Source organism: Nomascus leucogenys, chromosome 14, assembly GCF_006542625.1.
Source record: "Nomascus leucogenys isolate Asia chromosome 14, Asia_NLE_v1, whole genome shotgun sequence".
Classification (NCBI taxonomy): domain Eukaryota; kingdom Metazoa; phylum Chordata; class Mammalia; order Primates; family Hylobatidae; genus Nomascus; species Nomascus leucogenys.
This window is the reverse complement of record NC_044394.1, coordinates 40,941,323-40,969,010: the sequence shown is the minus strand read 5'-3', so window position 1 is coordinate 40,969,010 and position 27,688 is coordinate 40,941,323. Positions and strand designations below refer to the sequence as shown.

The 27,688-nt window shown below is 50.8% G+C and overlaps 2 protein-coding genes and 1 long non-coding RNA gene across 5 annotated transcripts in view; 1 reads left to right on the top strand and 2 right to left on the bottom strand.

Annotated features, from left to right (window-relative positions):
• Positions 1-258: 258 nt before the first annotated feature.
• RNF112 (ring finger protein 112) lies at positions 259-6,614 on the bottom strand. 2 transcript variants are annotated; one of them, XM_003281908.3, is made up of 14 exons: positions 6,116-6,614; positions 5,909-5,949; positions 4,796-5,081; positions 4,429-4,635; positions 4,162-4,293; positions 3,892-3,996; positions 3,425-3,475; positions 3,059-3,115; positions 2,904-2,978; positions 2,649-2,766; positions 2,330-2,499; positions 2,198-2,251; positions 1,944-2,018; positions 259-1,830 (listed from the first exon to the last, which is right to left on the bottom strand). In XM_003281908.3, the coding sequence occupies exons 1-14, from the start codon at positions 6,167-6,169 to the stop codon at positions 1,360-1,362; spliced, it is 1,896 nt and encodes a 631-aa protein (XP_003281956.1). In that variant the 5' UTR covers positions 6,170-6,614; the 3' UTR covers positions 259-1,359. The 2 variants fall into 2 exon arrangements, with proteins under 2 accessions (XP_003281956.1, XP_030684193.1); XM_030828333.1 differs by having other exon boundaries at positions 4,429-4,632.
• Positions 6,260-27,688, bottom strand: part of MAPK7 (mitogen-activated protein kinase 7) — a 33,673-nt gene continuing 12,244 nt past the window's right edge. Inside the window, exons 9-10 of one of the 2 annotated variants that reach the window (XR_004033409.1) lie at positions 25,863-26,005; positions 6,260-6,331 (exon numbers count right to left, since the gene is read on the bottom strand). The gene's annotated coding sequence lies outside the window, so the exon portion shown is untranslated. Of the gene's footprint in view, positions 6,332-25,059; positions 25,401-25,862; positions 26,006-27,688 lie in introns of those variants that run through there. The other variant, XR_004033410.1, reaches the window with a different exon arrangement.
• Positions 11,021-12,384, top strand: LOC115838398. Its single transcript, XR_004033411.1, has 2 exons — positions 11,021-11,113; positions 11,262-12,384. It is a non-coding gene; the product is annotated as an uncharacterized LOC115838398 (long non-coding RNA).

Genomic DNA, 27,688 nt, shown 5'->3' with positions numbered 1-27,688 from the left:
TCAGAGAGGAGACAAGAGGAGCAGAACCCCAAGTCCTAGTGGAAGAGCCTGCAAAGGTGCCCATATCCACTTGGCCTTGGCCTGAGCCTTCTTGCAGCCACTGAACGGGTACCTCTGATGTTCACTTCCTTGGATCTCTTGAATTCCAATCTCCCTCTTCCCATCTGTGCATTTCAGCAATGGATCTCATTGATTCACCTGCTCCCACCATGAAGTCATACGAGGGTTAAATTCTGTTTCAATAATATACTGGGAAGCTGACATTCACATACACACATTTTATTTTTCATAAAATAAAGGATAATGTGCCCACCCATACCCTGTAAGTTTCATAGCCTAGAATTCAGTTTCATAGCCTAGAAGTCTTCCTAGTAGTCAGATTTTCTGTCCCCCAGAGGGAGAACTCCGGCACCCTCAGTTCCCAGGGGGCCTGGTGTTTGAGGAGCTGCATCAAGCTGCATTTTCTTATAAGTCCAGGGGAGAAAGGATGTGTTTAAGGATAGTTCTTCACTTTGTTTTCCTTTGCAAGATTTTGATAGAATCTAGTATAAAGGCTGTCTGGCTTAGCTCAGAATGCAAGAAAAGGTGTTATTATTTGGCATTTGGGCATTTCACAGAGGGCATGGGCACTCTCCCATCTAAACAGGCTTGAAAAAGGACGCAGACCCAAGAGAGGTCCTTGCGGAGGCCCAGCACAGAGTGGTTCAGGATGCACAGACAGGCTCCCTGGGGCTGTGGGCCAGGAGTGGGGAAGCCACCTTAGTCCTGCTGGAGCAGATTTGGGAAGGGTCGTGGGAGCAAGTTTCTCTAGTCTGGGGTCTGGGCCACAGCCTACCATGTCCCATCTCTGGTTCTGTCCAGTGTTCCTTCCTTCCTGTCATCCCCAGCACCTCATCCGTGCTCCCCGCTCCTGAACACCATGGTCAATCATCCTGGGGCTTCTCACATCTGTGAAAGAACAGGTCTCTCGACCACCCAGGGGTAGACTTCCAGGATGGTGCCTGCTTAACTTTCCTACAATCCAGGGTCATCGGGGAAATGAGCCAGGTAGGGAGGGTAGAGCCTCACTTGCAGCCAGAAACCCTGGGATGTGGCCTATCTGTAACAAGGGCAGATCGGCAACCATCTGCAACCAGAAACAGGCCGGGTGTTCTATCCACTGCCCCCAGATGCTGCCTCCCAGGTTCCAAGAGCCACCTTGAGTCCCAGCTCAGCCTCCACCCAGACACCGAGCATTCAACCAGGGCAGTGCGGTACATGGCGGTGCCTTGGAATCCCTGGCATCACCCTCCCCCGACCTGCCCCTCTTCTTCATCCCCACCTCACATCTATCCTGTCCTTCAATACCTCCTGGGGCTGTTACTCTTCCTGGAGAAGGGGTTCTCGGTCCCCTTCCAGCAGCCTCTCATCCTCCTCCTTCTCCATGCAGCCCACTGTGGCAGCCAACCCAGCACCCACGCCACCCCCAACCACGGCGGCCCCTGTGGCCCCCACGGCAGCTCCAGCAGCCACCATCCCAGCCTCTGCAGCCAGTGCAGCTGCTGCCATGCCAGCACCCACCACGCCCCCTGCCAGGCCCATGAGCCCGGCCCCCACAGCACCCCCCACAGCAGCCAGGTGGCCACAGAAGCGCATCGTGTAGGAGTCCATGAAGGCCTTGGCTGTGGCCTGCAGCTCGGCTTCTAGTGCCTCCAAGGTCTGATCTCTCCCCTTGCAGAGTAAGGCCACACCATGGCGGGCCAGAATGACATCTTTCTGGGTGGAGAGGAGGTTCCGCATGGTGTCTGGCAGGACCCGCAGCGCAGAGAATATGCGCTTGGTGGCTATGTCCTGTGACAGGGAGGGGAAAAGAAGGTGCCCTGACCAGGAGTCCCAGGTATCCTCTCCCTGACCTGGACCCTGCCCGGCCCACACCTGCCTCCCGTGCAGGCCCCGGGGCTCACCTGCTGCCTCACATACTCCTCGAACTCCCTCTTGGCAGCTTCCATCTTCCTCAGGTCATGCAGCTGAGCAGCCATCTGTCCACGGGAAAACCCAGGCTGCCTCCTTCCTTCCTCCTCAGCCAGGGGCGCCGCCTGTTTCCTCATCTCCACTCCCAGGGCACACAGACCCCCACCCCAGAGGCCTCGGCACAGCCCCCACCTCCCTGCCTCCCCTGCCTCCCTGCCAGAATGCTGGATCCCCCAGGGGCTCATACCTCATCCGGAGAGGTGAAACCGGGCCCTGTCCTCCCCATCCATCCTGAGAGGTTCTGAGGAGATACCATCGCTGGGGTCAGGGAGAGCAGGGGCCCAGCCGAGTCGCCTGGGTCTCCAGGGAGTTTTCACACCTTGATTTCCTGAGCTAGCTGCTGCCCTGTGAGCAGGCGTCTGTCCCCCCTGGCCACGGCGCGCCCCTCGTTCCAGTACCCCTGGCAGCGGCTCTTAGCATGCTGAGGGGCCGCACTCAGCACATCTGAGACGTAGGCACCCAGAAGGTGGCGGAAGTCATCATCTGTGTCTGAGGAGAGATGTTCATGCTGAGAGACTGCGGGCTTTGGGAGGAGAAGGGGTGTCAGAGGCCAGGAGAGGTGGGTGCTTCAAGGGGCTCGGTTGCCGGAGGGGAGCTGGGAGCAGCGCAAGAGAGGTTCAGCTCTCAGGGACACTCACCACCAGGGCTTGCGTGGCCTTGGTTCATCCGCCGCCTCCCTGGGGCAGGCAAGAGGCAGCAACGGGCTCGCTTCCCTTGCAGCAGCTCCTGCACCTTGGGGTATCTGCCAGACAATCTCTGTGAGGTAGCGAGAGGAGTGCTCTGAGCTAGGAGGTCCAGCCTCCCATGCTTAGGTCCCTACTGGGACGCCTCCCAGCCTTCCCCACCTCTGCCCTGTCTATGGCCCCTCCACCCCATTCCCTTGCACCACTCACCTGGAAGATGTTGCCTACATGCCCCTGCCCTGCCTTGTTGGCGAGGGATGAGTCACGAACTAAGAGGTCCAGATGCTGGAAGAGAAGGGGTTCTGACACCAGCAACTGGGGGTGGCGGGGCCTGGGGCCAATGAATCCAGAGATAGGTGTCTCACCTGGATTGGCACCATCCCATAATGCTTGCCCATCACCTCGGCCACGTGGACAAACATCTGGGGGTGGGACACAGACAGCATCAGGGCTGGGCCACTTTGAGGACTATGGTGCACCCCAAGCCTGTCTCCCCACCTCCCTATGCCTGCTGTAGGAGCCAGGCTTCCCCTTTCGCAGCCTGGGGTTCTCCTGCCTCTCCCCAGACCACACATCTCATGCTTTACTCTCCACCCTCCCCCTTCAACCCTGTTCAAGTGTCATAAAACCCTAGGCCAGACCAGGAGGGCACCTAGTTCCTTTGGGTCCAGCCCCTGGCCTAGAGGGCAGGGCGGGGGTGGGGGATGCCCCAACATCAGAGGTCTCTGTACCTCCAGATAGTCCAGGTCTGTATCCTTCAGCTCCTGGGAGGTGCTGAGGATCTGGAATAAGAGAGAACAACAACATGTACGAGGGATTACAGAGGCCAGGTGACTTCACTGGGGAAGGCCCTGGTGAGTGGGGAGCTCGTAGGCAGCCTGTGGGCCTCAAAGCATGGGAGAGGCCAGTATGGGGGCCTCGAAGGCTGCAGGGCTGGGTTGGCCTCAAGGCCAGAGCCAGGCCTGGAGGGTATTGTGATCCATCAGGTCTTCAGCTGCCCCTGGGACCATCAGCCCACTTTTAGGAATAACCCACGTTCCCACCTTCACCGACTAGGTGCAACTTCCCCCTTCTGGGGCAGCCCCAGAACCTATGAGGACCCCAGACACCAAAGCCTGTGAGATGCTCTGGCCTTGAGGAAGCTGAGCTGGAGAAGGGTGTGTGGGGTGGGGATGCCAACATCAGCGCCCACCATCACCTGGTAGGAGCTCAGCATCGTGGTGAGAGCACAGAGCTTGATCCTTGTTTCCCTGCTCAGCTCAGGGCTCATGGCATCCCCTGTGTCCACCAGGAACACCGCCACCTATGCAGGGGGTAGGGGAAGACCCAAGGGGCCAGGCCTGCCTTGTTCTCCCACATTCTTCCCAACCCTGCCCCGTCCCATCCCCATCTTCTATCCTCACCCCGGAGATGCCCTTCTTGATTCCCCTTCCCATCCCTGACCTCCTTCTGCCACTTCCCCCCTCACCTTCTTCCCTTCTTTCCCCAGCAAGAAGGGGTGGCTCCACATCCACATGCCCCTGGCAAGGCCATTGGCGCCCCACTTGCAGCCCTGCAGGGATGCCTCTCCTCCTCTCGGCCGGCCGCCCTCACCAGACTCCTGCAGGGGAGAGAAGGGAGAGCATCAGTTGGTCGGTTCCTTGTCCCCACAGACCGGAATACCAGACCCAGCTTCCCCCAGGCAGGAACCCCCATCCTTGCTCCCCACCCCTCTCCTGCCCCGCCTCGCCCTCACCAGGCCCGGCAAGCCCTGAAGCAAATAGTTGAGAAGGAAGGACTTCCCTGAGTGCTGCTCCCCCAGGACAGCGAGGAGGCAGACCGGAGTGTCCCTGGCCAGAGGGTGCTTCAGGCAACGGTTGATGGCCCCCATCCTAAGGATGAGGCCCCCAGAGGCATTGACGCGAACCAGCAGCAGCGGCTCCGCCCTCACAGGACAGGTCTCCTGGGCCAGGAGAAGAGAGGGGCCCCTGAGCATCCAGGACCAGCTCCTGACTCTGGAATGTGTTCAGCCTGGAGCTCTGGGGTCCTGTCCTGATGTTCTAGAATAGGGCCAAAGCCACCCCCTCCTCTTGGGTCTGACTGACTAGGCTCAGTCCCCAGACCTGCAGTGCAGGGGGCAGCGGCCGCTGCGGCAGGAGCTTCATCTTCTCGCCCAGGCTCCGGAGGCCCCTCTTCTGCTTGCATATCTTCCGGCACTCAGGACAGCAGGGCGGCTCACAGCCCGGGACACGGTGTGTGCTGAAGCACCGTATGCAGAAGTCGTGGCCACAGTCCAGCGAGATGGGGTCGCGCAACCTCTCCAGGCAGATGGAGCAGGTGGGGAGCTCCCGGGGCACCATGGGCCGGGGCCCCAGGCCCAGCTCCAACTTGGGGAAAGGCGTGTGGGACCTGTGGGGCAAAACAGGCCATTGAAAAGCAGGATGTCTATTGGGGGCAGGGGGTACTGGCCAGGGTTGTGGTGGAAGACTGATGGCTTGGGAGTGGAGGTCCCTTTGTGCCAACCCAATTTCCATCAGTGCCTCCATGGAAAGGCGGAGCTGCTCCCAGAGAGGCCAAGCTCTGCCCGTTCCTCACTGACATGTGTCCTAGGACCTGGGGGCCTAAGAGTAGGGGCAGCAGAGCAATGGTGAGAGAGTCTGAGAGGGAGAAAATCTGGGTGGAACGGACTCCACCACATCCCAGCCATGCAAATGCAAGCAAGTTCCTTCCCCTCTCTGGGCCTCAATTTCCTAACTGTCCCAGTGGAGAAGATAGCAATACCCCTCATGGGGCCATCGGGGTGGCCATCCGAGAGGAGGCGTGTGCAGCTGTCTGCAGAGTGCCTGGTGCAAATGCTTGGGAAGAGCCTCTCCCGGCCTTCTGCAGCGGGGCTCCCTCCATGAGGTGCTGACTTCAGCCAGGCCCCCAGGGATGATACCTTCCACAGCCCCTTGCTGCAGGGACAGTGAGGAGAAGGCATCAGCCTGTGCTGCAGTTGGGCAGATGGCTCTGGATCTTAGAAGATTCCTTCCGCTCTCTGCTCTGAGCTGGCATCTGCGTCCCTGCAGCACCCACCTGCTTCTTCCTGTCCCTCCCTCCACAGCCTGGCAGATCCAGCCTCAGGCGGACAGCCCTCCTGGCTGGGCTGCCAGGCTCTGTGTTCCGGGACCGGCCATTTCAACTGACCTGCCTGGCCTCACTGCACCCATCCCAGCCTGGAAGGCCCTACTACTTACCAACTGTTGCCGCTGTTTCCCATGAAGCTCTGTTTTCTCTCCTTGGAGAAAAAAAAAAAAAAAAAGATTTAGAACAGCATCCAGACTTCTATCTTCATCCTGGGTTTCCAGGGACCCCTCATCCTCCCCACCCCCGGCCCATCCCCCAGCCCAAGGAGGGCCCTTCCCACCCCACTCTCCTTCCCGATCTTAGGACTGACGACTTGCCCGTTTGCCAAGCCGATGACAAAAGGAAGTGACTGACAAGGCAGGCCTCGGCATGGGAGGCTGGGATGGGGAGAGGGTCCGGATGCAGAGGGTGAGTCCCCAAGACCTTCAACCAGAGGTAAGGATGCCTTTTCTCCCGGAAAGGCTAGCGGACTGCGGCAGGTGGAAGGTGAGGCCGGGGGATGGTATCCCCGAGGAGCTGACTCCCGGTCAGAGCTGGAAAAGAAATGTGACAGTCGGGAAAGAGGAGGCTGCTGCTGGACTCACCCCAGGGGGAGGAGACAGGGCTGCGGGTAGCAGGGCTCCGAGGAGGGAGGGATGGAGCCCGGCTCAGAATCCCTGGCAGAGGCTGGGATGCAGGCAAGCCGAGGTGGTGAGTCGCCATGGAGACAGAAGGGAAAGATAAGGACAGGGAGGGGGAGGGGGACAGAGAGGGAGAAGGCGTGCGGTGCACCCGCAAACATGGAGGCGCCCTCCGGCGGAACCATGGGCCAGCACTGCCTCTACTGGGCCAGCTGAGGTCTCTCCAGGGCCACAGGACAGGGTGGGCAAAGAAAGGAGGTGTGGGAAACAGGAGAGGGTAAGACCAGAGCTGACCCAGAGACAAGGAGTTATTCATCCATTCATTCAATGAACAGTTACTGAGTACCTACTATGTACACAGCCCCTGAATGCCACCCTACTTCACGTGGCCCTGCACATCCCCCTGCCCTCCCTCAGGTTTATGTCATTGATGCCCAACCCAGCTGCAGCCTTCTTCAGCACTCATGGGCCCTGCATGTCCTCTGGTGTATCTCCCTCCCAATGGCTTTCACCCTGCCTCAAACTTGAGCAGGGTGAAATGTATCAAAACTATGAGCCACTTCTGGACCCTCTAATGGCCTCTTGACTGGGCTCTTTGCCTCCCTTCCACTCCCCAGTGCACAGCCAGCATAGGCTCCCCAAGCACAGATGACCTCACATTGCTCAAACACCTTCTGTGGCTCCCTACTACCATCAGATCAAAATCCAAACTCTCTGGCCTGCGGTCTGGGCTGAACCTTCCTTCCACCCTTCTCTCGCCCCACTCTTCCCTGCCTCTGCACCCTGGCTTGGCTGCTCTGCTCCTTCTCATCCCTCCTGGGACACCCTTTTAGACCCAGTGCAGGTGCTGTGGCCTCCCTAGAGCCTCCTTGCCTCACCCCTCCCAACTGGGTGCGGTCTTGTTCTCGGGCTGTTCAGGGCTGGGACATCTGATATGTGATAGGCTTGGTGCAGCCCAGGCTTCAGAGCCAGGAAGATCTGGGCTTGTTCCTCGGCTCAGGGGCTCTGGGACTCCACTGCACCTCTCTGTGCTCTGAGAAGCCACCATTACCTAGTAAAGCCACTAGTCCAGGCATGGGAGTCATTCGCACATCCTACAAGCCAGGATGTAGAAGGGTTGGGTTGAGGTAGGATTCAGAACCTAGAAAAGTTCAGCAGAGACCACCTTCAGCAGGTGGAGACACCCCTGAAGCTGGGGCTGGATCTTGTTCATTTTGGTGTCTGGAGGGCCTGAGATTGTGGGGCTGAATCAATCAGATTCAGAGAAGCAATGCCATAGACTCTGCCTCCTCCTGCCCCAGGTGGGACAAGCCCCTGTGTGTTGGCAGCAAAGCCTCACACTCAGGGGATGAGGAAGCAAGCCTGAGCTGTGCCACAGCTCTGCCTTCAGGGCAGAAGGGAGGGTTTTCTCAAGCCCTGTAGCCTTTCATCCTTGCAGGAGAGAAAGCGTGGGCGCTGGACTCAGATTCAAGCTCTGAACCTGCCTCCATCCCAGCATGAAATGCTGGTGAGTCACTGCCCTCTCTGAGCTTCCATTTGCTCATCACCAGGCAAAGATGTGAGGAAGCAGATGGGACAATCAGTCTTCACTTAACGATACTTACTGAGCACCAAGCGCTGTGTCTCACACTGCGGTACAGCTGGAAACAAGAGAGACAAAGCTCCATCTTCCCCAAGATCCCAACCAGACAATGAAAAGGCATTGCTATGATCTGGGTGAGAACCTGGATGCGGGGAGGGTGAGGAGGGGTGTCAGCCTGTCCTGATAAGCAAGGAGGTAGAAAAAGGCTGTCCAGGCAGGGCAAACCACAGGTACAGGGCCCAGAGGAGAGGGGATACAGAACCCATTCTGGGGAACGAAGGAGGTCTGGCTGGCCTGGCAGGAATATTTGATGCCAAGAAGGGTGCACCAAGGTGAAGGGCAGAGCAGGCCTGGGTCATGCAGGCCCTCAGGGGCCAAAGGAGGGGATGGGGACTTCACCAGTCAGTATCTCAGGAGGGATCCCGCAGGGCAAACATGTATGGTAGAAGCCTCACTCTTAGGGCTGGCTATATAATTTTATTTATTAATTTTTTTTTTTTTTTGAGATGGAGTTTCGTTCTTGCCCAGGCTGGAGTGCAATGGCATGATCTCAGCTCACTGCAACCTCCGCCTCCCGGGTTCAAGCGATTCTTCTGCCTCAGCCTCCTGAGTAGCTGGGATTAAAAGCATGCGCCATGACATCCGGCTAATTTTTGAATTTTTGGTAGAGACTAGGTTTCTCCATGTTAGTCAGGCTGGTCTTGAACTCCCGACCTCAGGTGATCTGCCTGCCTTGGCCTCCCAAAGTGCTGGGATTACAGGTGTCAGCCACCACGCCTGGCCAATTTTTTTTATTTATTTATTTATTTTTGAGACAGGGTTTTACTCTGTCACCCAGGCTGGAGTACAGTAGTGTGATCTCAGCTCACTGCAGCCTCCACCCCCGGGGTTCAAGCAATTCTCCAGACTCAGCCTCTCCGGTAGCTGGGACCCCAGGTGCACACCACCATGCCCAGATACTTTTTGTATTTTTTTGTAGAGACGGGGTTTCGTCATGTTGCCCAGGCTGTTCTTAAACTCCTGAGCTCAAAGTGATCTGCTTATCTCTGCCTCCCAAAGTCCTGTGATTACAGGCATAAGCCACGGTGCCTGGCCAGGCTAGCTAAACAATTTGTGGATTTGGTGAAAAATGTAACTGCAAAGCCCCCACCAGAGGCAAGAAAGTCCACTGCCTCTTCTCACGGCACATTGCCTCCACCCATGGCCAATAGGCAGCCCCTCCAGATTGCCACAGTCATTTTAGGACATGCTCAATACCTGGATTGGGGGTCGGGGAGAAGCCTATGCTAAGTTTTAGCCCAGGGAGGGAAGAACCACTACTCTGTCACACCCTAAGATGCCAGGGGCCAATCCAGCAGTCCCCAGTCCTCCTTGAGCCTGCATTCAGGCCTCCAGATGAAGTGGGGTAGCCATGGTGGGGCAGAGGTGGGGATACTGGGAGTCTGGGAGTGGGCAGCCAGGAGCCTGTGCTGGGGAGGCAGTGGGACATGGGACACACACAAACCAGCTTCCAAATTCCCAGTGAAGGCGCCATTTTCCCATCAGACTTCACTCACAAAGCACAAATTCAATGCTAAAATGATTGTTTCAAGATGGTGACCAGAGCACTGAAGCCCAAGCACATGGCCCTTCTGAGCTCTCGCCTTGAGTGGCTGGCTGCACTGGATGCATACCTGCGAAGCTGGCCCCTCCCACTCTGGCTGCTGTATGGACAACAGACTAGAGGGGCAAACGGGGAGGCTGAGGGTTCTGTTGAGGAAGTCAAGGCTACAAGTGGAAATACAGATCCACTGGGATCATACCCAGGCACCTAAAAGAGGGCACTCCCCAAGGCATGGTACAGGCCGACCAGGTGGATAGCAGATGGAAGGAACACCAGGCCTGCTCCTGGATAAAGGATGGGATAAAGGATGGGCCCTGCTCCTTTGTAGCCAGAGGCCTCTGATGCTATCTAGGGCTCCAAGGGGAACCCCTGGCCCAGGGAGGCCAGCTGTGGTGGTCCTAGGTCCATGTCTATGGGCAGCCCCGCTTTATCCATTATGCTCCACGAGTCTCTGAGTCTACGGTCTACGAGAATGTTTGAAACCTAATGGAAAAATGAGGGTCTCCAAACCACAAAAAGAAAATTTCAAAATCAAAAGTAACACCCACTTAGCTTAATGTCCCAGTACCCCTTACATGATGTTAGCTGGTAAACCCAGCTCAAGTTATCATCTGTAAAGTCAGATTCAAGTCATGAGTGCACTGATTCAACAAATGTTTATTGAGCACCTACTAAGTGCTGAGCACAGTGCTAGGTTCTGAGAAGTCAGGGTGACCAAAACAGAGAAAGTAATGGCAGTAAAGTGTTGAGACATCGACCAGGCATGGTGGCTCACACCTGTAATCTCAGCACTTTGAGAGGCCGAGGTGGGTGGATTGCTTCAGCTCAGGAGTTCGAGAACAGTCTGGACAACATGGTGAAACCTGTCTCTACACACACACACACACACACACACACACGCACACACAAATTAGTCAGGCATGGTGGTGCACAGCTACTCAGGAAGCTGAAATGGGAGGATCACTTGAGCCTATGAAGTGGAGGTTGCAGTGAGCCGAGATTGCACCACTGTACCCAGTCTGGGTGACAGAGTAAGACCCTGTCTCAAAAAAAAAAAAAAGTGTTCAGACATCAAAATAAATAATGTGTCTTATCAAAACATGATCCTATCCTTTGAAAAATATTAATGGCAAAAAATTTCAACTCAACCTGGGCTGTGGATACCACGTGTTTTAATGTGTTTGCTGTGATTAGAGACAGTCCTCCTGACAGTCAAAGGGCCCAGGGCCTGCAAAGTTCTTGAGCCTGGCAGCTAAGGCCCTCATAGGAGGATGACTACCCCACGTGGACCCCAGCGAATCTGAGAAGGAACAGAAGAAACTCCACTCTGCCTAGTTCCTTGCTTTCTAACCATGGTGAGGCTACCACACAGGTTTCTCATGGTGCCCCTAACTGGCCTCTGACCTTCCCCAGGGACTCAACGGGACAGGAAGAGCCACACTGAGCCAGGCCTGGTCCTGCAAGGTGGACAGGCCCTCACGGTGCTGCTGGGGGCTGAGCAGTGACTTGAGTGAGAATGGAGAGAGGGTTGGGGTGGGAGGGGAGGTCCTGGGTTTCAGGGGTGGAGCTTGAACTGTGGGAGGGAGCGAATTGCAGGCCCTAAAGACAGATTTATTTCTCATTTCATCTGTTGTCCATTCATTCACCAACAAATATAGGCTGAGTTGGTGTGAGGTGCTTCTACCCAGCAAAGAAATGCCAGGAATAAGGCCATAACTCACCCAGACAGGATCACTACCTTCGAGACCTTGCACAGACTTGAGGAGTATGGACCTGGGAGTCCCAGCGCCAGCTGGGCTGGCCCTGCACCATCAACTAGCTCCATGCCATCCACCCTGTCAGATCTCTGCCCAAATCCAGCCCTTGGCCTCCAGATCCTGAAGCTGAAAGCTTTCAGCACCTGCTCTCCCTCTGCCTCTTCCATCCCTGTGAACAGATGGCCCAGCTCAGGCCACTAACCTGACTTCCTGACCTCTGGCTCTAGCTTCCAGGCTGGGAGTTGGAGTGGAGGTGGACTCATTTTTGGAATAACCACCCTCAGGAGTCAAAAATACAGTTTTCCAGACTGGGACCCTGTTTGGGGAGGTTTCTGAGTCCCTTGATGTAGGCAAGAGCCAGCTTCACACACAAACGCACACGCACACACACATGCATGCATGCATGCACACACCTGGTCAGCCCTCCCCCAACATACCATTCCATGTAAATCCTCACACATACCATACACATATGGTCAAAATACTCCATGTATCCCACACTCTGTGCTCACACATTGTGCCACATGCACATCCATGACTCCACCTTGCCCGATAGAGACCCACAGTACTCGCACACACACAAACACGCATACACAGTTACACCCTCACAACCGCACTTGCACATCCACATCCATTCGCATGCTCACTCCTTCATACTCACACATAAATATGTGTGTACCTTCAGGCCTCATGCTCATGCACATTTACACACATGCTCACTCTTACTGCCTTACACGCACAGGCACACATCATACATCCTTACCCAACAGGCGCTGTTCCAAGCACTTTATGTGATAAGCTCACCCCGAGTAACACAACCTATGAGGGAGGTACTGTATCACTTCCATTATATAGATGAGGGAACTGAAGCACAGAGAGGTTAAGTCACTTGTCTAACACCACACAGCTATTAATGGCAGAGCTGGAATTCAAACCCAAACCACCAGGCTCCCCAATCCAAGCTCTTAGCCACTACATTCCATGGTCTCTTTGGTGGCAGAAATAAAGGTAGTTATTACAATAAGCCTTGGAAAGAGTTTGTAGTTTTGCTGTGTCTCAGTTTGCCATCACTTGCCTCAGAGGGGGATAAAAATCAGTCCAGCCTCTGTCTATGCAGAATATTGGAAACAGGCAACTGAGTTCTGACTGGTTCTGACCCCAGCTTGCTGTGTGACCTCGGGCAAGTAGCTGATCTTCTCTGGGCCTGTTTCCTGATGTGTAAATGTCAGGGCGGAGGCAATGAGATCAGAGGTCCCTTTGGGTGGAACGCCCCCAGTCCTCTCCCACCTCTTAGCCTGGGAGCTGGCCTTCATGAAGCCTGGCACTGTGGGCACTGCCCTGGTAAGCACTGGATCTTAGCCTGTTTCTGCTGCAATAACACAATACCACAGACTGGGTAATTTATAATGAGCAGAAATGTATTTGGCTCAAGGTTCTGGAGGTTGGGAAGTCTAAGAACAAAGGGCTGCATCTGATGAGGGTCTTACTGCTGTGTCATCACATGGCAGAAGCCATTACAGGGACAACAGAGAGAGGAAAGGGGACCAAACTCATCCTTTTATAAAAGAACTCATTCCCGAGGTGACAGCATTAATCCATTCCCGAGGTGACCTTTAATCACCTCTTAAAAGTCCCATCTCTCAAACCATTGCATTGAGGATTAAGTTTCCAGCACTTGAACTTTGGGAGACGTGGTCACCATCTTGTTCATCTTCTGCCCACTCACCCATCCATGCATTCATTCATTCTCCATTCCTCCAACTATCTATCCATGCATGCACTGATTATCTACCTATTTATCCATCAAGATAAATGCATTATCTACCTATTTATCCATCCACTCACTCAATCACCCATGCACTCATTATCCATCCATTAATTCATCTATGTATCCACCATTCGTTTCTCTTTCTTTTTTTCTTTTTCTTTTGAGACAGAGTCTTGCTCTATCACCCAGGCACGAGTGCAGTGGCACAATCTCGGCTCACTGCAACCTCCATCTCCTGAGTTCAGGCAATTCTCCTGCCTCAGCCTCCCAAGTACCTGGGATTACAAGTGTGCGCCACTGACCTCAAGTGATCTGCCCACCTCGGCCTCCCAAAGTGCTGGGATTACAGACATGAGCCACCACACCCGACCTCATTTCTTATATTCTTTCATCCATCCATTCTCCAACTACCAATCCATGCATGCACACATGTATGATTTGCTCCATCCATCCACCCGCACATGCACACATCTTTTCATCCATCACTCCTCCACCATCTGTGTATCTACTCATCCACCATTTACTCTTACACTTATCCATCCATGCATGGATTCATCCATCTGTCCATGTTACAAACACTTATTGAGCAACACACCAGACATCATACTAGGCTCTGGGAGTAGACCGATGAACCCTCAGAGTGCTTCCAGTCTACTGGGGAGACGGAAAGGTCAATAAACAAGTACGGGGTGATAAGTTCTCTGATTAGGTAGAGTGAGGGGAGATGCACGAGGAACAAGCAAAGGCACCTTGCTCAGACCTGGGCACCTAGGAAGGCTTCCCACACGAGCTGCATCTGAAGGATGAATATGAGGTGGCCAGGCAAAGGAATGGGGACAGGCAAACAATATGTGCGGCAAAGAGACCAGCCCATGCAACAACACAGAGCTGCAAGATAAACAGCTCACCTGGAATGCAGCATGTGAAGCGAGGAGAGGTAAGGGTGATGGGCCAGTCACAGAGAGGTAAGCCCTCCCTTGGTGTCATCCCTTAGTCCATGCCTGTACATTGCTTTCTTGCAGGGCTTGGGACACCTGCTGTCCTGCTGAACCAATGGCCTCTGGGTGCTGCTGGCTGTGGTGAGCTGGTGTCCATGACAACATGGCTGCCTTCCCCATCTGGGTCCTGACCCTGGCCCCAAGGTGCAGCAGCATCTGCTCTCTGTGGCTGCCCTCCTCCTGTCCCCCAGGCCCAGTGGCCCTTGCTCTCGCCACAGCTGTGTCTGTGCCAGGTCCCCTCGTGTGAGCATCAGAGGCCAGGCCTTCCCATCAGCAGCTGGAAGGAAGTCAAAGCTCCCCAGCTTTACTTCTGAAGCCCCCATCATCAATCTGGTACTAGGCATCCTGAAACAACTAATAATAGTACAATTATCCAACATTTGCTTAGCAATTTAGGGTTCACAACGTGTCATCATGTGCCCTACTACCTCAATTGATTCTCATAATACAATGACTATTAGCCCTGCTTTCTGAATGAGGAAACTGAGGTTTAGACAGCTAAGGAAACCTTCCAATGACAGCCCTGGAAGAAATAGAATGCCCTGACTCCCAATCCTGGGCCATCCCCTCCTTTCTGGCCTGCTGTGTGCTGTGGTCTCCCAACATTCACACCTCCACACCTTTGCCCCAGCCACTCTCCTTGCCTGGAATGCCCTTGCCAGTCTCCGCCTGCCTTCATGAAACCCATCACCCAGGCCCAGGTTGGCTCAGAGTTTCTACAGGGAACCCTTCCTCATCCTTCTCTCCCTCCCCTTTGCTCTTCAAACTTATGAAATGCCACCTATGTACCAAGCATGTACCCAGAGTGATGCTGGATGCAGAGACTACAACAAATAACAAGATGTGGTCTGTTAAATAAGATTTATAGGAGGTTATTGATCTGGATTGAGCTCCTGGATAAGCTCCAACAGACCAAACCAAAATGGATTCACTCATGCTGAAGTTCCATGCTACAAAGCCAAAACTAAATTGTTTATCTGATCTTCCAAGAAATCAGGACACAAAGAGATAATAGCCAAATCCCCAAACAGGCCACTTTTAGCCAGCATGATAGGAAGTCCCCTCTGCTTTAACCTTTACAAGGAAAGTAACTTTGAAATCAGTCTTCTTTTTGTTCTGCCTGTTTACTTCAGCCCTTTCTGCCTGTAAATCCAATCTCCTCTGTTCAGCTCGTCAATCATTCTATTTTATAAGAATGAGGTGTTGCCCAATTCTAAAATTTCAAATAAAAGCCAATTAGGTCTTTAAACTAAATTTATTGTCATTTTGTCTTTTGACAGGTCCCTGCCCTGAGGAGTTCAAAGACTATGTGCAAACAAGGAAGCAGCTGCCTTGCAGCATGGCCCCTGCTGTATAGGAACTGCCCAGGGAAATGTGGGAGCCCGGAGGAAGCCCCTCACTCAGACTTGGGAGTCAGCAAGGCTCAGTCTTGCAGGATAAGGGAGTTAGCAGGGTAAACGTTGTTGGGGGCTGGGACTCCAGACACAGGGGACAGCACGTGCAAAGGCCTGGCAGTGAGTTGGCAGGGCAGGTTCAGTGTGGGTGCGGCTGGAGCACAGGGTGAGGGCTGGCAAGAAGGAAGGATAGAGGCAGGGTAAGGGGACCAAGATCAGTCAGTAGGGAACAGATGATGGAGGGCCATGTGGCAGATTTTTGGATTTTCGCTGCATGTCAGTGGAGCCATAAACTATTTTAAGCAGGGATACATGTGAACAGATTTGTGTTCTTGAACCATTACTCTGAGCATCCACCGGGACAGACTGGAGGAGACACCTTGCTACTTTCAACAGCCACTTTGCATTAGGCGCCTTTGAGTACTGACCACATCCTTGAGCTAGGCCTCTAGTGACAGACATCTAGATCATTGCTAACATTTTGCTATAACAAATAGCACTCTAGCACACATTACTATTCTTACCCCGTTTCCACTTGGGTAAGTATAATTTAAGCATATCTTCACCAACACAGAGCAAAATCATACATATTGATCTTTGCCGATTTTGGCTACAAATGTTAAAGGATGATTTTTATCTTTTATTCAGGGAGTTTTTCGGTTATCTATCTGCCATGTCAAAGACAGCTTTACTTTATTTTTATTTTATTTATTTATTTATTTATTTATTTTTATTTTTTGAGATGGAGTCTTGCTCTGTCACCCAGGTTGGAGTGCAGTGGTGGGATCTTGGCTCACTGCAACCTCCACCTCCCAGGTTCAAGTGATTCTCCTGCCTTAGCCTCCTGAGTAGCTGGGATTACAGGCGTGTACCACCACGCCCAGCTAATTTTTGTATTTTTAGTAGAGATGGGGTTTCACCACGTTGGACAGGCTGGTCTCGAACTCTTGACCTCGTGATCCACCCGCCTCGGCCTCCCAAAGTGCTGGGATTACAGGCGTGAGCCACCGTGCCCGGCCAATTTTATTTTATTTTTTTGAGATGGAGTCTTGCTCTGTTGCCAGGCTGGAGTGCAGTGGCACTATCTTGTCTTACTGCAACCTCTGATTCGCAGGTTCAAGCAATTCTCCTGCCTCAGCCTCCCGAGTAGCTGGGATTACAGGTGCCTGCCACCAAGCCCAAATAACTTTTTGTATTTTTAGTAAAGACGGGGTTTCACCATGTTGGCCAGGCTGGTCTTGAACTCCTGACCTCAGGTGATCCACCGACCTCGGCCTCCCGAAGTGCTGGAATTACAGGTGTGAGCCACCGTGCCTGGCCTTGTAGGAGAATTTTCAGATGCTCATCGAGCAGTAGGCACAGTAGAGAAATCAGAAAGGGGAGAAAGAAGCTGAGGGTGAGGAAGGAGGGGTAGGAGGCACCTGGAGACTGGCGCCCCATCTTTTTAACCCTCACAACCCTTGAGGTGGATATAAGCCGCCCACTACCCTGCACACACGCAATTTTACAGATGAGAAAACAGAGAATTGGAGAAGTTAAATTACTTCCCCAAACCTCATACCAATATCTCACTTGAAGCTTCAACAGTGAAAACAGTCAGGCCTGGGGTAGCCCAACAAACATTTGCTGGATTTATTGACAAAAGCGGGAAAGACAAAATTCAAATATGGGCTGCCTCTCCAGAGCCATGAAGCATGGGGCACAAGGGGTGGGGTGGGGGTGGGAGGGTGAGGACAGGAAGGTGGGCTTCAGAGGCAGGTTCAAAGCAGGACATACAAGTTGGGAGGCACTAGCTGATGAGGACAACAGGGGAGAAGGAAGTCACAAGAGTCAAGTTAGAAGACACCTTGAGCACCCTTCTGGATGTCCACACTGGCTAGCAGTCCCTGACTGCTGGCAGCCAACCTACCATTATGTATCATCTCCCCTCCTCCAAGTCAGAATCGAGACCAGGCTCCAGACCCCTCTCTTCCGCTGTACCACCCCCATTCCAACTTGCATACTGCCCATTAGGACCCTGGGACTGGAGTATCCAGGCAGTCAGCCAGGAAGTTGACAGATGTGGCCAGCTGGTCCCTGTGGAGCAAACTTCCCCCACAGACTATGCCAAACTGGATCCAGGACCCATAGACCCCTCTGGAGTGAGAGGCAGCCCCATGCAGCTGGTTTGATAGGCAGACTGAATGAAGCCAGAGGCCCGCTGCAGTCCAGGCCTCTGCATGTAAGCCTCTGTTGGCCCACTGACCTATGCCATCCTTCAACCTGACTGGCAAGGTTATGTGCGTCCTGGGCAGCACCCAGGCTTTGGCACCAAACAGGCCTTGGTTCAAATACTGGTTCCACTCAACTCACTAGGCAAAGTCACTTCTTTCACTCAAGCTCAGTTTCCTCAGCAGTAAAACTGAAGATATAATTACTCCCATGTAGGGTCAGTGCAAAAAGTCTGGTGAATAGTAGGTGCTCAATAAATGCTAGCCTGGTTTTTTTTTTTTTTTTTGAGACGGAGTCTTGCTCTGTTGCCTGGCTAGAGTGCAGTGGCACCATCTTGGCTCACTGCAACCTCTGACCCCCTGGTTCAAGCGATTCTCCTGCCTCAGCCTCCCAAGTAGCTGGGATTACAGGCAGACACCACCATACCCAGTTAATTTTTGTATTTTTAGTAGAGACGGGGTTTCACCATGTTGGCCAGGATGGTCTCGAACTCCTGACCTCGTGATCCACCTGCCTCGGCCTCCCAAAGTGTTGGGATTACAGGCGTGAGCCACCCTGCCCGGCCAATGCTAACCTGTTAATCAGCCTTGGAAGCAAGTCTGGGCCACTTACCTCAGTGTGCCCAGATGTCCCCAAGCATCAGTCCTGCCCCAACTTGGATCTCAGACCAACCCCCACAAGGCCTCGCCTCTTTTTGTCAAAGGAACATCCAAGAGATTCTTATAGAAGAAGGGCTTTTTACACAGTAGGCCTGAGGACAGACATTCAACGGACAAAGAAGTACAGTTTTCCATTAGTTTATTACAATGATAATAATGATCATGTCTATTTACTGGGCTCCTACTATATGCTGAGTCCTAACAACAGAATTTCCCATCCTTCCCACATTTCTCTAAAGGTGAAAATATTGGCTCCATTTTACAGATGAAGAAACTGAGGCTATCCAAGTGACCTGCAGCCAAGCCTATCTAGTCTCTAGCATTTGTTTCTCTCTGTCTCTCTTTCTCTTGCAGACACACGGTGTTTCTTCTTCCTCTCTCTCTAACCCCATTTGCTCTCCCTATCACAACACCATAATCCAGGGCCGGGCAGAGTAAAGCAGCCACAGCAGTCATGTCCTTAGCAATCCATAATACAGCATGTTTGCTGACAAAATGAATGTGGAGTACAGTTAGGCAACAGGAAATTAACAGCTGACCCCACAGGTCAGGAAAAAGGGTGTACAAAAGCTGAAATGTGCTTCTGCTTCCTGACAATAAGTCTGATGCCAGGAAGAGCAGAGGTTCCCCACCCACATCAGTCAGCCCTGGACTGCTTGACCCTGACTGATGACCCAGAGCCAAAGAGGAGGGAGGTGACCCATGGAGCCCAGGCCACCCCACCCCACCCACAGGGGCCATTAGGGACAGATGATGGTGTCTGAGAACACTCAGGCCATCAGTCCCTCCCCTGCCTCCCACCAATCCATTTTCCACCTGGCAGCCAGCCCAATTTTTTAAAGATGCAAATAAAAATGTGTCCCTCCTCACAGGAAGCCTGCTGTGGTGCTAGGAATCAGGGTGGTAGTTCCCAGGTACACGTTTGTAAAGACTGGTCTACGTCGCTCTATGTAACTTAGGCCTCATAATTCTTTTTAAGGAACTTCCACTTGTGGGAAGATGGAGTAGGTATATTTTTTCCTGTACTTCCTGCTAAGTACAACTAAAAATCTAGGACATCACATACAAGACAAACATGAGAAGACTCTGAAAGGTGGAGAAAAGAAGGCAGGCGGGCCAGGGACATCAGGACTGAGGACAGTGGCGACTCTCCTGGGCTTTCTTTTTGTCTCATTATCCCAGAATGTGTACTGGAGAAGCTGGCAGTCTGGAAATGCCAACAGCCACTCCAAAAAAAAAAAAAAAAAACCCTTAACAAAACCTGCTATCTGTAGCCAAAGGACCAGGAAAAGGGCGGCCTGGCAAGACAGAAAATTCCTGGGCAATAAATACCCTACTGCAGCCAAACGCCACGGGAAAGCACGCAGCCCCACCCACCCATGCCACAAAGGCTGAATGGGGAGCCTAGACCTCCCCCTGACTAGGCAGTAACAAGGGGTCCCAACATCCCCAGCTGGGTGGTAACAGAGAAGGCCAAGTAGGGAGCCAGGACTTGCATCCCAGCCATTACAGGTGCTCTCCCTGACCTTGGAGTGTTAGTGGAGACCACGCGAGGAGCTGAAACTTGCACCCTGTCCAACAGTAACAGGGAATCCCCCTCTTAAGTGTCAACAGAAGCAAAGTGAGGAACCTGGACTTCTACCCCCACCTGGCGGTACAGAGGCAGTGCCACCCCTTTCTCGGCCAGAGGGGTGTCAGAGGAGGCCACCTAAAATAAGTTTAGGCTGGGTGTGGTGGCTCACACCTGTAATCCCAACACTTAGGAAAGTCAAGGTGGGTGAATCACTTGAGGCCAGGAGTTCCAGACTAGCCTGGGCAACATGGTGAAAGCCCATCTCTACTATCAGGTTGACGCAAAAGTAAGTGTTTTTGCCATTAATGGCAAAGTCACAATTACTTTTGCACCAACCTAATAAAAATACAAAATTTAGCCAGGCATGGTAGCATGCCCCTGTAGTCCCAACTACTCGGGAGGCTGAGGCAGGAGAATGGTTTGAACCCGGGAGGTGATGGTTGCAGTGAGCCGAGATTACGCCACTGCACTCCAGCCTGGGTGACAGAGCAAGACTTAGTCTCAAAAAAACAAACAAAAAACAGGTTTAAATAAGACCCAGCATTTTGTAACATAATACAAAATGTCCAAGTTTCAACCAAAAAGTATTAATCATATAAAGAACCAGCAAATCTCAAACTGAATGACAAAGGATAACTGATAGATGCCAACACTGAGATGACTGGGATGTCAGGATTAGCTGACAAAGGTTTAAAATGGCTGTGATAAAATGCATCAATAAGCAACTGCAAACACACTTGAAACAAATGAAAACATAGAAAGCCTCAGCAAAAAAAGAAAAAAGAAAAGTAAAAGAAAAAAAAAGAAGGAGCTACAAAGAACCAAATGGAAACTTTAAAACCAAAAAATACAATAATCAAAATAAAAACCTCAGTGGATGGGCTCAAGAGCAGAATGGAGAGGACAGAGGGAACAATCAGTGAATTCCAAGACAAAACAACAGAACTACCTAATCTGACAACAGAGAGAAAAAAGACTGGAAAAAATATGAACAGACTCATGGACCTGGGGAACTATCGTACAACAAAGATCTAACATTTGTGTCACTGGAGTCCTTAGAAGAAAGAAGGAAGGTGAGGCAAAAAGAAGTACTCAAATCAATAATGGCTGAAAACTCCCCAAATTTGACAAGAGACATAAGCCAACAACAGATTAAAAAGGTGAGCAAGCCGGGCTCGGTGGCTCACGCCTGTAATCCCAGCACTTTGGGAGGCCGAGGCAGACGGATCATGAGGTCAGGAAATCGAGACCATCCTGGCTAACACGGTGAAACCCCATCTCTACTAAAAATACAAAAAATTAGTTGGGCGTGGTGGCAGGTGCCTGTAGTCCTGGCTACTCAGGAGGCTGAGGCAGGAGAATGGTGTGAACCCGGGAGGCTTGCAGTGGGCCGAGACTGTGCCACTACACTCCAGCCTGGGCGACAGAGCAGACTCTGACTCAAAAAAAAAAAAAAAAAAAGGGTGAGCAAATCCTAATCAGGATCACTCCCAAAAATTCATGGCAAAACACATTATAAATTTCTGAAAACTAAAAACTAAGAAAATAATATATAAAGCACCTAGGCAAAAATGCTTTATTTATAGAGGGAAAGCAATTTAAATGACAACAAACATCTCTTCAAAAACCATGGAGGCCTAAAAGATGTATCACAGTATTTTTCAGGAAAAAAAAAAAAAATATCCAGCCTCACATGATTTCCCTGAAGAATTCTACCAAACTTTTACAAAAGAATTAACACAGGGCCAGGATCAGTGGCTCATGCCGATAATCCCAGCACTTTGGGAGGCCGAGGACGGAGGATTGCTTGAGCCCAGGAGGTTGAGGCTGCAGGGAGCCATGATCACACCACTGCACTCCAGTCTGGGTGACAGAGTAAGATCCTATCTCAAAAAAAAAAAAAAAAAGGATTAAAACTAGTTATATACAATATCTTCCAGAAAATAGAAGGAAAGAGAAGGAAATACTTCCCAATTCATTACAAAGCTATTATGACCCTGTATCAAAACCAATATTCAGACAAATATCCTTCAAGAATAGGTGCAAAAATTCTTTTTTTTTTTTGAGGGAAAAAGCATTTTAGTTCGATGGGTACAACTGCTGAGGTTTTGAGGCCTCCATCAAGAAGGAAAGAGAGCCCAGATTGCAGGTCTGTTGCGAGTAAGTGTGTTTGCAGGTTGTATTAGGCATGTGGTGATGGTGATGGGGGGGTTATAGGAGCTTACAGTGAACTTCCATCACTCCTACCCACCATTTTCTAGTTATTTTATCATCCATTGATTCTTCTCTTCCGGGAGCTCTGAGGACCGTAGACTAAACTTTATTGTTCCTTGTGTTGGAAGGCGACTGTTCAGAGGTAGGGAGGGGGCAAGATGAGTTGGGAGGAGAGCAGAAAAAGATTGTAGCTGTATTTTCAACAGCTTCTTCACCCATGTGCACGTGCCCGGAATCTGGAACCCCATTCCCCTGCCGGGTTTCTGACGCCCAGCCCATGAGTTCCGCTACTCCGCCCCACCCCCGCTCCACTTTGCAGAAACCGGGGATTGAATGGAGGGGGAAGGGCGGTGCAAAAATTCTTAACAAAATATTACCAAATAGAATTCAGCAATATAAAAATAATTCTACACTATGACCAAGTGTAATTTATTCTAGAAATGAAAGGTTGGTTCGATATTTGAAAATCAATCAATATAACCCACCAAGTGAATAGGCTAAAGAAGAAAACCCATATGATTATATCAATCAATGTGGAAAAAGTATTTGAAAAGATTCAACACCCCATGAATGATAAATTGTCAGAAAAGTACAGGGGAATTTTCTCAACTTGATAAAGAGCATCTACAAAAAACCTACAGGTAACATTATTCCTAACAGTGAAAGACTGAATGCTTGCTTTCTTTTCTTTTTTTCTGAGACAGGGTCTGACTCTGTCACCGTGGCTGGAGAGCAGTGGTGCAATCACAGCTCACTGCAGCCTCAATCTCCTGGGCTCAAGTGATCCTCCCACCTCAGCCTCCCAAAGTGTTGGGATTACAGGCTTGAGCCACTGCACCTAGCCTTGGATGCTTTCTTGCTAAAATCAGGAATGAGGCAATGATATCTGCTCTCATCACTCTTATTCAACATAGGATTAGAAATTCTAGCCAGTGCAATAAGACTAGAAAAGGAGATAACAGATATACAAATAGGAAAGGATGAAATAAACTTCCCCCTATTTGCAGATGACCTAATTATCTATGTAGAAAATCCTAAGGAATCTACAAAAAGAAGGGCAAAAAAAAAGAACTTGACTTCTATAAATATTAACTCAAAGTGGATCACCAACTTAAATGTAAAATTATTAAAACTAGAAAAAAACAGAAGATCTTTGGGACCTAGGACTAGGCAAAAAGTTGCTAGATATAATACCAAAAACACAACCATTAAAGTTGATTAGTTCAACTTAATCAAAATTTAAAATGTTTGCTCTATAAAAGACTGGCCCTATTAAGAGGATAAAAAGACAAGCCACAGAATGGGTAAAAATATTTGCAAACCACACAGCTGACAATGAACTAGTATCTAGAATACATAAAGGTCTCTCAAAACTCTAGCAGCAAAAAAGCAAATGATCCAATTAGAACACGGGTTGGGGGAGCGGGTGCAGTGGCTCATGCCTGTAATCCCAGCACGTTGGGAGGCTGAGGCCAGAGGACTGCTTGAGTCCAGGAGTTAGAGACCAGCCTGGGCAACATGGCAAAACCACGTCTCTAAAAAACATACAAAAATTAGCCAAGTGTGGTGGTGCACGACTGTAGTCCCAGCTACTTGGGAAGCTGAGGTGGGAGGATGGCCTGAACGTAGGAGGTTGAGGCTGCAGTGAGCTGAGATTGCACCACTACACCCAGCCTGGGTGACAGAGCCCCTGTCTCAAAAAAAAAAAAGAACATGGGCAAAAGACATGAATAGATTTTTCACTAAAAAAGATATACAGATGGCAAACAAGCACATGAAAAGATGTTCAACATCATATGCTATTAAATAATTCAAATTAAAATCACAAGACATCATTACATAAGTATAAGACTAGCTAAAGTAAAAAATAACGACAATACTAAATGCTGGCAAAGATATGGAACAGCAATCATTCATTGCTGGTAGGAATAGAAAATGGTACAGATACTTTGGAAGATAGTTTGGCAGTTTTTTACAAAACTAAATAAACATAGTCTTACCATATGATCCAGCAATCATGCTCCTTGGTATTTACCCAAGTGAGTTGAAAATGTATGTCCACACAAAACCTGTACACAGACGTTTATAGCAGCTTTATTCATAATCATCCAAACTTGGAAGCAACCAAGATGTCCTTTATTAAGTGAATGGATAAACTGTGGTACATCCAGACAATTGCATATTATTCAGTGTTGAAAAGAAGTAAGCTAACACACCATGAGAAGACATGGAGGAAACTTAAATGCATATTACTAAGTGAAAGAAGCCAATCTGAAAAGGCTACAAATTATTATATGATTCCAGCTATATGACATTCTGGAAAAGATAAAATTATGGAGACACTAAAAAGTTCAGTAGTTGCCAGGGGGTTAGGGGGAGGAAGAGATGGTTGGCAGAGCACAGAGGATTTTTAGGGCAATATATAATACAGGATCAATTTAAGAGATCTAATAACCAACTAATAAAATTATCACAATCAGAACAGAGAAAATGGAGGAAAGAAATAGCCAAAGAAGTAATAGAAAATAATTTTCTCAGAACTGACGGAAACAAACCTCCACTCACTGGCCAGCACAATGAAAGAGAAAAGACTCAACCCCAGGACTCATCAAACACAGGGCTAGGGACTGCTGTTTCTCCATATACGGCCTCCAAGTACCCCTCTTATCCCAATTATACACATGCATTTGTTTATTTAAAAACAAAAAGACCTCTAATCTGTATGCTTTCTCCCCAGTTATGTAGCATCTACACATCAAAGTAAAATCAGGAACCTAAGTTACATTATCTCAATATACCCTAATCCCAAAGGCCCTTGGGATCAAGTTCAAATGTTTTAGCCTAGATTTAACACCCTCCCCATCTCTAATCTGCCTCTTCTCTCTGCCACATCCTGAGCTCCATCAACTGATCTTGTCCCAAACTATAAAAAGGCGGGGAGAGACACTAAATCCCTCCTAAAACCTTCCCCCGTGTTAGACAAATAAGATAGAGCGTTCCCCACAAAATGTCTGTGTCTGTCCTTGGACCCAGAGTTTGCCATTACCATCTCCACACTACGGCCTTCTGGACTACAGCCTTCTGGACATGCCCTGTTCCAAACTTTGGCCCCATTCCTGCCACCTTCCTGCTTCATTTTTCATAGTACTTATCATTTCACTTTACTTTTCTTTCTCTTCTGTAGCTCCAAGAGGGCTGGAGGTTCTGTCTTGTGCACGGTTGCCTATAAAGGGTTAAAGAGTGCCTGGTGTTTCGAAGATGCTTGTTATGGGATGAATTGTGTCCCTCAACATTCACACTGAAGCTGTACCATGCAGTACCTTGGAATGCAACTATATTTGGAGATATAGCCTTTAAAGAGGTAGTTAAGGCAAAATGAGGTTACGAGGATGGGCCTGATTCCAATCTGACCTCATATTCCACAGCACCCACTCGGAACACCACATCTGTGTCCTGCCAAATGATGACTGTGCGAGCCCCTGCCCCCTCTCTTCTGTCCACCTCGGGCATCCCCAGGCTTCACCCCCGTCTTCCAAACAGTCATTCTCACTTTGCTGCTGCAGTGGCCTCTGGGAAAGGACACTTGGGTTTGGGCAGCTCAGCCTGTCAACCCAAGTCTGTCCTTCTGGCACACAGCCCCTCTCTCTTGGAACCCCTTTGCTTGGCCTGGGTTGGGGGGACTCACCATCTCTTCTCCCTAGGTGCTCTCTGCTTTGATGAGTTTCCTTCAAAAACTCTCCTCAGGCTTCTCTAGCTCCAGATACAGGAGGGTGGATAAAGGAGCAGTCTAGCTGCCTGCCAGCAAGACACAGAGGGAGGTGTCTGCACCTGCAGAGAGAATAGGGGTCTTGTCCTTAGCTGTTGTCCAAAACAACAGAAAATGCTCCACTCCACAGGCTGCTGTGCTTTTAGAGGGAACCAAAGTAAGACCTTGAGTCAGTCAGGGTCCTCTCAGGAAACAAAGGGTGAACTCAGCTGTTTGTTTGTTTGTTTTTCTTCAGATAATTTAATGAAGGGACTATTTACTTGGATGTGAAGTAACCAACATTAAGAAAACCAACATGGGGCATTGAGGCATCCTGGGGCTAGCAAGGATGATAACCCTCATCATCCCAGCCTGAGGGGCAAGGGGAGGAAACAGGGTTACTGGAGACAGTGAGGGAGGTTATGGCAGGAGATGTCATCAGGAGGTGGGGGGGAGGGGCGGGGGGGGACAGAGGGCACGCTACGGCCAAAACTGCAGTGCTCATCAGGACAGGAGCCGGGGAGAAATACTTCAACCTCTCTCTTCTCCCATCTCCTGCTGGTGTCTCCCATTAGTCAAACCCAGCTGGAAGCCAGGGGCCATGGAAACCCAGCGATGCCCTCCCTACAGGGCAGCCCCCACACCGGGCACAGAGGAGGATGTCGGTGGATCAGGGAACGCAGAGAACCAGCACAGGCCTAACCCAGGGGCGGCAGCCATACCAACTTGAGCAAATGTCCTACCAAAATGACATCGAGGAAGCACAGGGGGTCATCTGTTTTTACTGAGCCATCTGGGTTTGACAATATTACAGCGTACATTACAATGACTATTACAGAGGGTATTTAGTGGAGACTTTTTGTACACCTGCAGCCACTTCCCCTCCTAATCTCACACTCGTTTTCTGTATTATAACCAGGGATGCCTCTCTCCCCGAATCAGTCCAGTTTCCATCAAGTAACACTCAGGTTAGGACAATTTGAGTAGCATTTAATAAAAGGACTATTTGTTGAGGTGTAAGCAGGAGATGGCCCCCTATCTCTGGGCTGGTAACACCAGGGCTGTCAACATCCCTAGACCTGAAGCAGACAGAGGAGGAAGGAGTCGCCCACAGTGAGTCAGGAGGCTGTATGGAGATGGCTACCTGGCAGGACTTGAGACTGTTGGCTGAGAAACAAAACCAGCCTGGGGGATTCTACAAGGAGGGGAATGAATATTCCTCTTCATTTTCCTTACCGCTGAACCCTGATAGGCTGCTCATTGGCTGGACCCAATCAGAAACCAGAGGGTGAGGCTGGCCTTCCGGGTCCCAGGGCAGTACGGAGAAAGGTGGGGAGGCAAATGAAAGGTGTCCAACTGCACTTCCCTTGCCAAGGGATGCGTAAAACAACCCAAGCAAGGCCAGTGGGATGGGCCCTCCTCACTCCTGGAATCTGGCAGACAGACAAAGCCATAGCCCTGTGCATTGAGCAGCATCAACCTGACATTGTCCCACCACAGGACCCCCACTGAGGGCCTGCTTTCAAGAGCCCAGGGCAGCCTCAGCTCCCACCCACCCCTAGTCTAGACTCCCCGCAAAGCCTCCCAACAAAGTCAGTTAGTGTCTGTTGTTGGCAATGACAGAATCCTGACACAAACATCTTCATGCATGTGAGTTGGGGGTCTCTTTCAAAAACATTAGCAGGCAGAGCAAACTGATCACCGGGAGGGCTGAGAACCAAGCTCAGGGCTTTGCAGCCCGAGCCTAAGTCAGTGTCACTCAGCAT

Coding starts and splice junctions, on each gene's coding strand:
- RNF112 (XM_003281908.3), bottom strand. CDS start 6,169: ATGCCGAGGCCTGCCTTGTCAGTCACTTCCTTTTGTCATCGGCTTGGC. Junction 3,997..4,161: donor TGGGGAAAGAAGGGAAGAAG/GTGAGGGGGGAA, acceptor CCCCCTGCATAG/GTGGCGGTGTTCCTGGTGGA. Junction 2,019..2,197: donor GTTTCACCTCTCCGGATGAG/GTATGAGCCCCT, acceptor TCCCGTGGACAG/ATGGCTGCTCAGCTGCATGA.